Source organism: Abramis brama, assembly GCF_963993115.1.
Source record: "Abramis brama genome assembly, chromosome: 14".
Classification (NCBI taxonomy): domain Eukaryota; kingdom Metazoa; phylum Chordata; class Actinopteri; order Cypriniformes; family Leuciscidae; genus Abramis; species Abramis brama.
Genome location: NC_139976.1, coordinates 36,153,801 through 36,166,447, shown reverse-complemented (window position 1 = coordinate 36,166,447; position 12,647 = coordinate 36,153,801). Strand labels below are relative to the sequence as shown.

The 12,647-nt window shown below is 38.0% G+C and overlaps 1 protein-coding gene across 1 annotated transcript; it reads right to left on the bottom strand.

Annotated features, from left to right (window-relative positions):
• Nucleotides 1–268: 268 nt before the first annotated feature.
• LOC311096557 (kelch-like protein 10) lies at nucleotides 269–2,989 on the bottom strand (the record flags this gene model as incomplete). Its single annotated transcript, XM_084135754.1, has 5 exons — nucleotides 269–343; nucleotides 520–717; nucleotides 1,085–1,501; nucleotides 1,992–2,484; nucleotides 2,847–2,989. The coding sequence occupies 5 exons, from the start codon at nucleotides 2,987–2,989 to the stop codon at nucleotides 269–271; spliced, it is 1,326 nt and encodes a 441-aa protein (XP_083991880.1).
• Nucleotides 2,990–12,647: the final 9,658 nt, after the last annotated feature.

Sequence of the window (12,647 nt, the reverse complement as noted above, 5' to 3'; positions counted from 1 at the left end):
ACCATCATAACCACCAACCTTTAAATAAATACACTCTTTATTTATGTATTCTGCGCATTTATATATGCACATCCATGCATGCATTTACAGAAGTGCAACCTATAAACTGTGATTGTTCCATATTTCTGTATTTGTGTCATGGTTATCATAGCCATTTAACACTATATAACTGATATGTGTGTTTAATACTCACAGCATACACTCGATCTGCATAAGCGATCACACCTAAACTAATGCGGCGGCTACTCATGGGAGCGATGAGAGTCCACTAGTTTGTTTCAGGGTTGAAGCTCTCAGCAGAGGAGAGATACTCGGTCCCAGTAAAACCACCACAGATATAAATCTGACAAACACAAACATAACATGCATGATGTTTGTGCACAATCATCACAGACTGATCAGAAAAGCAGTGTTTAAAACACTCAGTAAATTTTATGATTTATATTTAAACTATTCCCATGCTACAGGCATTAAGAGTCTCCAGTAGAAGAGTGTGGAATCATGGGTAAGTGCTCTTACCCTGCCCTGCAGTGAGGTGGCGCTGGCGTCACTCCTCTTTTCATTCATGGGTGCCATCATTGTCCACTGATTGGTGTTTGGATCGTAGCGTTCTACTGTTTTATGGCATTGGCGTCCATCAAAACCACCAATGGCATAAATTAGCCCGCCCAGAACAGCAACACTAATAAAGCACCGGCGTTCATACATGGGGGCCACCTACAACACACCAAATACATCAGTGTGCGAACACACACCAATACACCATCTCATTGGTTCTGTCCTATCAGTTGCAAATAAATACAATGGTATTACTATTTTTATTTTTCTTAATGCCATTTTTTTGACACAGTCATGATGGTAACTCTGGTGTATTGTATTATATTATTAAGCTACAACAATTGCTGGAACATAAACAAAAATGCATCATGGTTTGTATCTATTCTTCGAAGTAATGTGGAGTACAGCACATCATGCAGCACTATGGTCCATATCAAAGTACAATCCGGTACCATCACTGTACCACAATACTGTTTTGTGAAGGAAGCTAAATTAAAGTTACATGTTGACCTACAACATTACTCACCTCATGCCAAGTCTGAGTGATAAGATTGAATTTCCTCACGCTGTTTAAACACTCCATGTCATAACCACCAATACAGTAGACAAACTCATCCAGGACTGCTGTACCATGATAGGCTCTGGGACGCTCATCCTCTTGAGTCACACTGACCCAGCAGTCTGCCTTCGCATCGTATGCCTCAATCTCATTGGTGGGACTATTGCCACTCCATCCTCCGATGGCCAATAGGATCGATGAGGGCAGACGTGGACGTGTCAGTTGATGCATGAGTTCTGAGTTGGTGGGTTCATCCATGTTGAGGTCAAACAAAGTCTTCATTGCACTGATGATAACAGGCATGCAGTCTTCATTCTCCATCACTAACGCATTGCACTTTACATTATTGATGAAGTAGTCTGATGATATCAACCCCAATCGAACCTGAAGCACAAGGGAGAGTTTAGACTTTCAGAGACTGTTGCAAGACTGTTATTAAGCAGTCATGTGGTGTTCAACAACCAAAATGGATTTCCAAAATGACTTAAAGAAAAGAACGACATTAAAGAAAGTTACTGTTACTAAAGTGAGTTACTACTTAAAAAAAATCTGTCAGAAGGGGAAGAAAATAAACTTGTTTGCACTTTGAATTAAGTTTATTTTTCTTACCGCATGCCAGGACTATTGTAGTTAAACTAAAACCCTAAACTAAAATTAAAAACCTTTTCTCGTTTTCATTTAGTCTGATGTATACTAAAATAACAAAAAATTAAACTGAACAAATATTATATTAAATTCTAGACAAATTTAAAAAATATGTATAAATGACAAAACCACAAAACAAATAACATTAAAATAATAGCAGAAAATGTATCTTGATTTAAGAGTTTTAAGATATTTGTAATGAAAAACAAGACAAAAATCTCTGTTTTACCTTTGGCAGAAGCACGGCAATGTGTTGCCTCCTGTTTTCTGGTGCATGATTAATCCAGTGGAGGACGGCTTCAAAAACCACCTCCTCCTGTCTGACGTTCAGCTCATCCTCACCAATGATCTCCTCAAGCTGTCCCAGGGAGAGCTCCAGGAACTCCTCAGGTACGTGCAGAACCTCCTCAAAGTGCTGCAAGATGTAGTGCTGTGTTTTACAGCGGAGCTTTGAGCAGGAGGAGAAGTCCTCTGTAAACTTGCAGATGCCGATGCAGTTCTCTGGGCATAAATGTGACTCCAGGAACTGACAGCAGGAATCTACAAGACCTGAGACTAAGGTCATGTCAGCAGCCACCAAGAGCTCCAACACATTCTCTTGAGTAATGAGCACAGATCTTGTGTATGCATACTGGATAATAAGAGGCATGATGTCTCGGGATATTCCTGTAATTTCACAGAAATGTTGTGCTGGGCTGCTTCCGTTGTTGGAGAAAAGAGCCCTGTGAACAAATTTGACAAAGAAATACAGGCATTAATAATGAGCATAAATAAAATAACTTTTCGTTATTTACATTTTAATTTCAGCCAAATTTTCTCATGTAAAGAATCCAATTCGTTTCACCATTCATTGACACTTCAATTCCATAAAAATGAAGAATTAAATTTCAAGAAAGGGGTTTCCTAGATACCGTAGTTACATTCTTTGTTCTGGCAATACACATTCATTTTCATGCATTTATACATTTGGAAAGCTTAGGTAGTTTCAACAGTATGATGTTAGCAGTGGAAATTATGTATATAATTATAATAAATTATTTCTTAGTAATTTGCACACAATTGCAGTTCAAATGCTTCTTCTCACCTAAAGTAGGAGCTGCAGCCACACATGATGATCTTGTGCACTTGAAATTCTCTGTCATTTGACTTGATGATCATGTCAGTGTGTTCGCCCAGTAAACGTGCTTCATCAAACACGTCAAAAGCTGTGGCTCTTATGTTCTCCATGTTCTCTCAGGACTGTAAATGTATTCAGTCTTCTCACCTCAAACTCTGATTAAAGTCTCCTCAGGATTTTGCCTTTGTGGGACTTTTGCTCAGAAGAGTTCTATAGAATGTCTCTGTGACATCATAGTAGTAGAGCTTGAATATATATGTTTTTTTTCAGTTTGTGTCTTGGCCACATAATTATTATAGAGTTTTGTTTTATCGATTCCTTTTGCATAAAACATCTTCACAGTCACAAAGATATAAAAAAGTATTAAAAACTCAGTGACAAATGCAATAAATAAAGCTTGGGCAGACATGGGTGTCAGTTTGGTTTGAAATGTGCTGGGAACAGAGATGCATTCTTTTTTTTTTTCCTCTTTCGCACAGGTCATATTTTGAAAGACGATATCCTGTAGCTTACTAATGTAAATAAATAAAAATGTTTAATAAAAAAGCGTTGCTAACACAATGCTAAATCATAAATCAGATGTATGTACAATAACATTAGCCTACGATGTCCAGCAATTGATTTAGTACATTGGGTTTAATTTGTCATTTAGGTCTAATATATGTTGTTAGTGCTGAGAATTTTCATGTGAATAAATAAATAGATCCGACAATTTTAAGTGTGAGTTTAAATGGTCCAGTGGCAGAAATTTGCCAATCGTGTCAGAGGTTCTGGGTTCCAACCCGCACTTGTATAGGTTTTTTTTTTTTTTTTTTTTTTCATCAAAACCGATTATGTTTATCAGTGGTTGTATATCAGGCAAGGACACGTTTGTGTGCATTTTGTTTTGTAATTTCACTGGAACGAATAGAGAGTCTCCACAACGGAATGAAGCGCGCATCCGAGTGAAGACTGTGCGCGAGCCACAAGAGAACACAGTATCCACTGATCGCAGCGGCAACGAGCACTTTGATCACTTGATTTAGAAAACAACACATTTCAGCGCTAGATCGCCTCTTATTTAACAAACTTATTTTCCTCAAAATGCTGAAGCCTGATTTGAATAACTCTTTTGCTTGCAAATAGCCAAAAAAACTCAGAATCTTTCGACTGAACGAGAGCTAATAGCCGCGTTTCCACTGTCGGGCCAGGGCCGGGCCGTGCTAGTGCGTGCCAGGGCCAGTCGCGTTTCCACTGTCACTTCCGGGGCTTGATCGGGGCTTACTCGGGGCCAACGGCCAGGATTTCTGGCCCGTTGAATACCTTGGGCCAAAGCGGGCCAGCTCGGGCTAGAGGAGTGGTTACCAACAGAGGCGGAGTTTACCTGAGGTGGGAGACGGCAGCGCCGGATGATTCTGTCAGCATTAAAGACTTTTAAAATAATTTAACTCACGTTCATGTTTGAATGCCTTCTGTTTGTGATGCAAAAGACTATGCGCGCTAACCGTTACCATAGTAAACATAGTAAACGCTTGAAGATACGCATAGTAAAAAAAACATAGTGAACGCTTGAAAAAATCAGACTAATCATAAAGGCTATCACAGTCATGTTTTTATTTTATCTGTCAGTAGCCTACGTCTCGTCTCTTTAAAGGTGCTGTATGTAGCTTTTTTACCAAAACGAATCCTTTTTTTATTGCCTGTGTGTGAAGGGGTTGTAATCTCACATTAAAATTATCCACTTTGCGGGTTTTGCTATTACCTCTGAAAGCAAGTATTCTTATTTTTATGTGAAGGTCCCAGGTCGGATTTACCGCCAGTGACGTCACCTGCATGCGCGCTCCCGAGCCTCTCGCCTCGTCTAGCCTACTGACTTTGCACTCAACAGCGACGACACTGCAACTTATGACATGGACTTATGACTTATGCAACTTATGACATGTCTGATAACACTAAGAAACGACCTGCTCCCAGCACAACACAGACTCCAACACAAACTCCACATATTGATAAAAAAAAAAAAATGTGCTTTTTCTGCTGAAGCTCGTAAGGCCAGACGTGAATCGGATGAACTTCAGGTGAAAAAACACGGCTCAACATCGGCAGGGCATTTGAATCATGGAGAAACCTTATCTACAAACCTAGAATGTACATTTCCTGAAGAAAATGTGAAGTGGTGCTTGCAGTGGCAAAATTCGGCACGGTTGATAGGGTTTCATACTTATCATGGTACGAGCATGGAGCATTAGTTCAACGTCAAGCTGATAAAAGTAGCCTATTATTGTAACGTTGCAGTGGGAGTTTACCTTAGTTTCCAGCATGTTGTGTGATGCTTTCTCCGGTGTGTTGCATCTCAGTCTGGAAGGTACCCACACAGTGCTCGTTCATAAATTCGAGCACGCGCAAGAGCACACGCTTGAAAAATTATTGGTTGCAATCTGAAACATCACCGCTAGAGGTCGCTGAAAACTACATACAGCACCTTTAAACCGGACTATCATAAAATAAAGTAACTTTTTTTTCGGGAGCTTCCTCTTTTTCTCTGACTGAAAATATCTGTATGGGAGTCGAGAGAGTGCTAAAGCTCCTCAGGTCATATGGCATATATTTTTAGAAATTATCATTCTTTCTAAATGTGATGTAAATATGTCCTGTAACTACCAGATAAAGAAACTGACGCGACTGAAGAAGTACGTGAAATAGACCTAATGGTAATTTATTTCTGAGTGACTAATGTGCAATTTTGACATAAATTAATTCATTATGATCAATGTATCACTTTTTATTGTAAACCTGTGGTAAAACATCGATGCTTGGGTTTTAAATATTCAAGTAAACAAAAAAAATGCCAGCAAACGGCCGCTTTTATCATGTTTGTTTTCAACGCTGTTTCCAGTGATTTCTGATTAGTTTTCTGATAAAACTTCCATTTGTTGGTGAAATGATGGGTTAGTGTGACGTGACGTTGTCCCAGAGAGGCGTGTTACGGGCGTGTTTTAGTGAAGCGCTGTGGAGCTTCTGGCCCGACAGTGGAAACGCAGGCCCGGTGCTATTAGCTCGAGGCTATTAGCCCGGCACGGCCCGTTTAAAGCCCTGGCTCGCACTGGCCCGACAGTGGTTAGGCCTTTTTAAGGCTTTCACACGGCAGTTTACATAATGTCTCGTTCCCTCCTCTCAGGGAACTACGGTTACGTGAGTAATCAGAGACGTTCCCTTATCGAGTCGGTCCCTCGACATTACGTATGGTGTGGAAAATGGTCGGCCCAGCTCGCAGCACGAGCCCCTGTAGAGCACAAGCACTAAGCCCTCGAATGAGCCTATGATTGAATCTGGAAATAAAGCAAAATAACTGAGAAAAATTAGAAATAGTCCTCAGATGCCATGTCTGTAATTTATATCAAAACATCTCGCATTAATTCGATCTCAAACAGTTTCATTAAAATAGGTTGTTACTCCACCATGTGCGAGACTTCATAAACCAAGGTGGTTGAACGACCAATTTGCAACAATATGGTTTCGGGAAACAGTCGTGACCAGTTGATTTCACCAACGATGCATTGTAGCGAGTTACAGCGTTGTATAGCCTACGGGAAACACAACCCTGTTTAGTCATTTAAACGCTTAAGACTCATTTACTTTCATTAAATGTAAACAGTGACCAGGTTGTATTCATAATATTCTTAATTATTCTTAAAAAAAAATTGGTTTCCACAGAAGAAAAAAGGCTAGCAATTTATTTTACATGTACTTACCAGTAAATTCGCATAATTACATGCAACTAATCCTAAAAGTTCATGTTGTTGATTAATATTATGCAGTAATTAAATGTATGATTAGACACTGTAATACTGACACCTTAAAATAAAGCATGACGAGAAAAGTTAGACAGATATTTGGGTGAACTTTTCTTTCAAACAAACCTTTTGATTGGCCGCGTTGAAAAAGTTGTTGAAGGAAACTTGATGTATTATGATTTCCAGGCAGAACATAATGCTGAGCTCATATTGCTGTACTCATATAATAAAGATGTATAGGACACTTTAAAGATAACAGTCAGTTCAACTGCTATTTATGCTGAAGCAAACATAACAAATGATCACAGTGAAAGTTTTATCTTAATGATAAATGCAATATTTTCTCTCCAGCGTTATGATTTCTCTCGAGAGGCCAGAGCTCCAAAAACAACAATAATCAAAGCACTCAAATCAAACAAACGTTGATCGTTTATTTCTCAGTCATTTTGTTATCCAAGAGATTTCCAACTAACTATTCCAAAAATATGTCAAACATTGTCTGGCTTCGTATTCATTCAACTCAATTATCTCTCTCCTCAGAACTTTCTTCAGTTCTGTCATGGTGTGATGAAACCTCATATTTCCATCACTTGTCGGGTGACAACAGTTATGATATGACCAACAGTACTGCTGGCAAGGGCTCTTTCTGCCATTACCTCACTGGAAAAACAGCCGCTGTTATCGAACACGAACACAAGATTCACTCCTCTCGACAGGAACCGTTTGAGTGACGCCTGTGTGACACAAGTGTCTCCTGGATCATGTTATGCCTTTAGTCTGAAAGTCTGGATCAGTGAGATTTATCATTTTTTAATTCAGCAAGGATGCATTAAATTAATCAGTAAAGACATTTATAATGTCACAAAAGATTTCTATTTCGTAATGAACTCATAAAGTATCTGGACTGTGCATTGACTGTTTAACTATTTGTGGCCCTGGACCAGAGAAACCAGTCACATGAGAATTTTTTTTTTAAAACATTTTTTTTTTAAAAGCTGAATAAATAAACGTTCCACTGATGTATGGTTTGTTATGATAGGGAAATATTTGGCTGAGATACAACTATTTGAAAATCTGGAATATGAAGGTGTAAAAAATCTAAACATTGAGAAAATCGCCTTTAAATTTGTCCATTTATGTTTGTGATTGTGCTGCATTCACTCACAAAAATAAATGTTTTATATATTTACGGTGCGAAATTTACAAAATATCTTAATGGAACATGATCTTTACTTAATATCCTAATGATTTTTGGCATAAAAGAAAAATCGATAATTTTGACCCATACAATGTACAGTATTGTTGGCTATTGGTTTTGTGATCCAGGGTCACATATCTGTCATGATAACTCTAATAATGAGTGTTTGGCATGGTAATGGGTATGACTGACAATGCTGATATGTTTGGTCTTGGTGGAATAGATAACACTGCTGCTGTTGATTATTGCTTCAGCAGAGCAAGTACGGGACTTGCTACATGCAGATGTACAGGTGGAGCTGGAGGGTTTCTGAAAGTAGGCTGCACTGCTGAGGAAAATGCTGACCACGTATTTGAAGGTTGAGCCACGAGCTCATTGGCTATTGATACAGCAGGAACCAATCAGCTGTGCCCTATAGAATATGATATGATTGCCTCTGCGAAAAAGTTGATACTAAAGAAGCTTCAGTTAAGTCCCATGATCAACAAACTCTGAGAAACAAATGCATGTTAGATGTATACTATATTATTTGTTTAAATGGAGCCTTGTTCTATGCTCTTAAATCATTATTACTGTAAAAATGATCAACTATCTCAACTTAAAATTTAGTGTCAAAATAACTTTCCCAGATTTAACTTGAGATAACTAAAATATCCAAGTTGTCACCAAATACAACTTCGCATTTCAAGCTGACTAGACTTAAAATTTTAAGGCAGCACAAAACATTAACTTTAAGTTAAACTTTTTTTTCTTTAAATTATTTACAATCACTGTCATAATCAAGATTTTTTTTTTTAAATGTAACACTTGTAAATAGAGATATTAAGCATTATGGGTAAAAAAAAAGGTTCTATATAGAACTTTAAAGGGTTTTGTCAAGCGTTTCATATATTGAACCTTTTAGGGGTTTCAATCTTAGGATTTTTTTTGTTTTAATTTATTTAGTTTTAATTTATTTTTCATTTTCATAAAATTGTATGAATTAAACAGCTCATAAACATACTTTATCACTAGCAAAAATTAAAGCTGCTGTCCGTAACTTTTTTGGTGTTCAAAATTGACAAAATCTATATAATAAGAGTACATCATGAATCCATTTTCCAAACCGTGTTTTTGTCTTATCCTGAATCTCTACGGTACTATAATAAGTGTTTATATTGGGACTATATTAGACTGGTTCAGGTCGGCACCGCGGCGGAGTATCCAGTACCTGTGTGATTCGTCATAGACATAAACAGAGATGTTTCAGAGATGTTTCTGCTTATAAACCCCTAGAGCACCAAAAGTTACGGACTGCAGCTGTAAATATGAAAGTATTATGAAAGCATTTAAAGGATTCATTATATGAGAAATTAAAATTTGCCTTGATCTTTGGACATATAATAGGTCTTTGTACCATTAAAACATCCTGAAAGTTTCATAGCTTAAATTGTCCTCCTTATTATAAACAAAGCATTGAATTAAGCTCCAAGAATGGCTCTTTGGATATTATGGGATCTGTGACATCACAACTTAATTTGCATATGACTGCCTCCAGAGCAAGACATCGATGATTAGTTTTACATCACACACAATAGCGTTGCGTCAAAAGCACAAAGAAGCCATTATAATCCCTGATGCTGTCTACACTGGATACAGTTTACAGATGCATGTTCAGTTTATGACATACTTCACACGCTTGATCTGTCGACAACAGGACGAACAGAAGGGTGAAAGAACGCTCGCTTTGACACATCCAGTTTAAACAGCTTATTTCTGTAGAGACTTCTGAAAATCCCAGCATCAGAAACAAGTGGATGGTTTATTTTAATGCCATCCCGGATCACACTGGAGGATTATATGTTTGTTCGGAGCATTTCGTTTTTTAATTAATGCATGGTGTAATGGAGAGTTTGCAAAGAAACATTTTGTAGAAATATGAAGCAGTCGACTGTATTAGATCTGACAGCAGCTGCATCACAAACCATCAGTAAATTATTTCATAACGCTTTGTCAGTAAATGACGTTTATATGGATGTTTTAGAAACACTTAAGCCCTTTTCGGACGGGACTAGTTTAACATGGAGAGGTGGGGTAAAGTAATTATTACCAGAGCTTCTCTGTGATTTTAGTCCCGTCCGAATGTCCCGGACAATGTCAGTAAAGATTATGGCGACTTTTACCTTCACTAAAAAGGTCCGGAAAAATGACCTTGGATAATATTAATCCTGTGCGAATAGACCCGCTGTAAATATTTAATCATTTTGTGTTTAAAAGTAGTTTTCCGCAGTTTTTCCAAGTATGAAAAAGCATTCAGTTGCGTTCTAGACGCTGGGACGAGTCTGTGGCAAAACTCAAGTGTTTTACACACACCATTCAGATCAGAAAGAAGATCGAAAGCACTTGTTAGAGGCACGAAACATCTTTTAGCGTTAGGTAAGAGCCTATTACCAACACAATCAAATCTGAAGTTAATTAATACATCGTTCGATCAGACATAACTGTTTTATATATATACAGTATATATATAAATATAGGTTTTAGGTGTTTGTGCTCGTGATATCAGGAAGCAACGTAATACACACATGACGACAGGAGGGTGACGGCGATGCGCAAATCGACTTAACGTTAGCCCTCTCACTTCTGCTAGTTTTACTGAGATATCTTATCCCATGCGAATTGGCCATTAATATTACAGACATCCTGTGATAAAATTACATTATCCATCTACCCTTGTAAAGTTAATCCCGTCCGAATAGGGCTTTACATGCAATAGCGAGTGGACCTTGAAACTGTTTCCTATGCAATGACGTTAGCCAATCATAACAGTGGCGAGGCTTAAAGGAGCTGCGCATTAAAATGGATCATTTCCGACAGAGGGTTGAAAATAATTTTTATTCTTTTTTGTGCAAAAAAACTTTAACCCTATTAAAAAAACCATTAAAGACATTTCTCTTTATACAGAATCTTTTTGGGATAAAGGGTTCTTTTAAATAGTCAAAAGCCCTAGGGTTCCCTATAGAACCTTTTCTTCACATATCGCGATGTGTTTCTCTCATGCACGGGCCGTGATTTGGACCCAGACTCTGTGGTGGGCCTGTGTTATCAGGGGAGCATTTCTGTGGCGTCCAGGCACCCGGTATGGGTGGTCAAGAGGACGACCACAGGCTTTCACTCTGGCAAAACTCCCAACCCGCAACACACCCCTGCTGCTCCCCGAAAACAAACAGCTCTAAAACACCCTTTGTCTTTTCATTACACACTTCCATTCCTCAAGCTGAGCTCTGGTGGCTTAGTAACAAAACATCATACCAATGAGGAAAACTGTAAACACGACGCATCTTTTGCGGAGGTGCATGCAAAATATGTGCTCGTCATCGCCCATTTCAACAATTATGCTGAATTTGGGGTGTAATTTTGCAAGTTAATGGGGAATGCAAGTTCTCATTGAAGGAAAAACAGCCTGCGGCGACTTCTGGCCTAACGTCAAAAAGCCTGTGGCTCTGAATCAACTCTTTCTAAAAACTCATGCAATGTTTTTGCATGCAAAATCAACTACCCAGCAACACTGAATCGCCGTCTCGCATGATAGCTGTTATTCATTACAGATTTTCCATAAACAGATAAAGTAGTAAAGCTTAGATTTTTTTTCCCCCTTCAAGAAATATTTTTTATTTTCCTTGTTTATTCCAAAAATTCCCATTGATGTTATTGGCTATTTTCTAAGCTAGGCTGGAAGCAATTGAATTTTGTTTTACAATATGTTACTGCTACAGCACAAGCTTTGTGAAATATGATATGTTATAAATTTACTTCAGATTTTTATGTTTTCCAGTTCAATATATTGAAATACTGACATTTCAAAAGCTCTTATGCTTGAACTTAAAGGGTTTTGAACTTGAAAACACACACTACAAGGGTGATTTCATTCAATTAAATCAGTGCATGTGTTGAGTTGTAGATAAAACTGAACCACACATATAGTTTATCATGCAAAACGCATTTACACCTACATATAAAATATGTGCTATACAACAGCCAGTCTGGAAAATATCAAGGCAAGTTTCTAAATCTACTCTTAGCAGCTGAACGACAGTGTCTGTAAATTATAACTTTTGCAAGGCATTAACAAAACCATCTCTACCTTTCAACAGGCAAGAAAACGGGCAGAATGCAACTGTGGCTCTTTTGTGCTCGAGTCCAATCAAGCAGAACGATCTGGAGAGGAGAGATAGGTTTAATGGAAGAGGGAAAAGAAGCTTGCAGAAAACTTTATGACTTTGCTTTGTCTCGTTATTCTGACAGTCAGAGGAAGAAAGCAACTTTCACATGTCTGCCACAGAATCCTAATGATTCCTGTTAACAAGACTTTCTTTTGTCTGTTTATCTCTGTGTGCAGTGACATGTTCAATACATTGAAAGAGCTTCATAAGCACTGCTCCTACAGCAAACACGACTATTATTAAGAGCTTGTTTAAGACCGTCTTGGTCTTTGGTTATTGCATTTTATGCTTCTGTGCTGTTACTCTGTGTCCATCCACACTCAAGTCACATCAACGACCATGTACTTGCAATTAAGTGTCTGACAACAATACATTCAGTTCAAAGTATATTCTTTTAAAGCATATTATTTGCATACTGAGTCCTCTTTTTAAAAGTATGCTAAAGTGAACTTTTCCACAAAGGTCGGTTCTCCCAAAAATAAAATTCTGTCATCATTCTGTCGTTCCAAAACACAAATTAAAACTCTTTTGCTCCCACAGAAGAAAGAAAGTCATACCATTTTGGAATGACATGAGAACATAATGACAGTTTTTA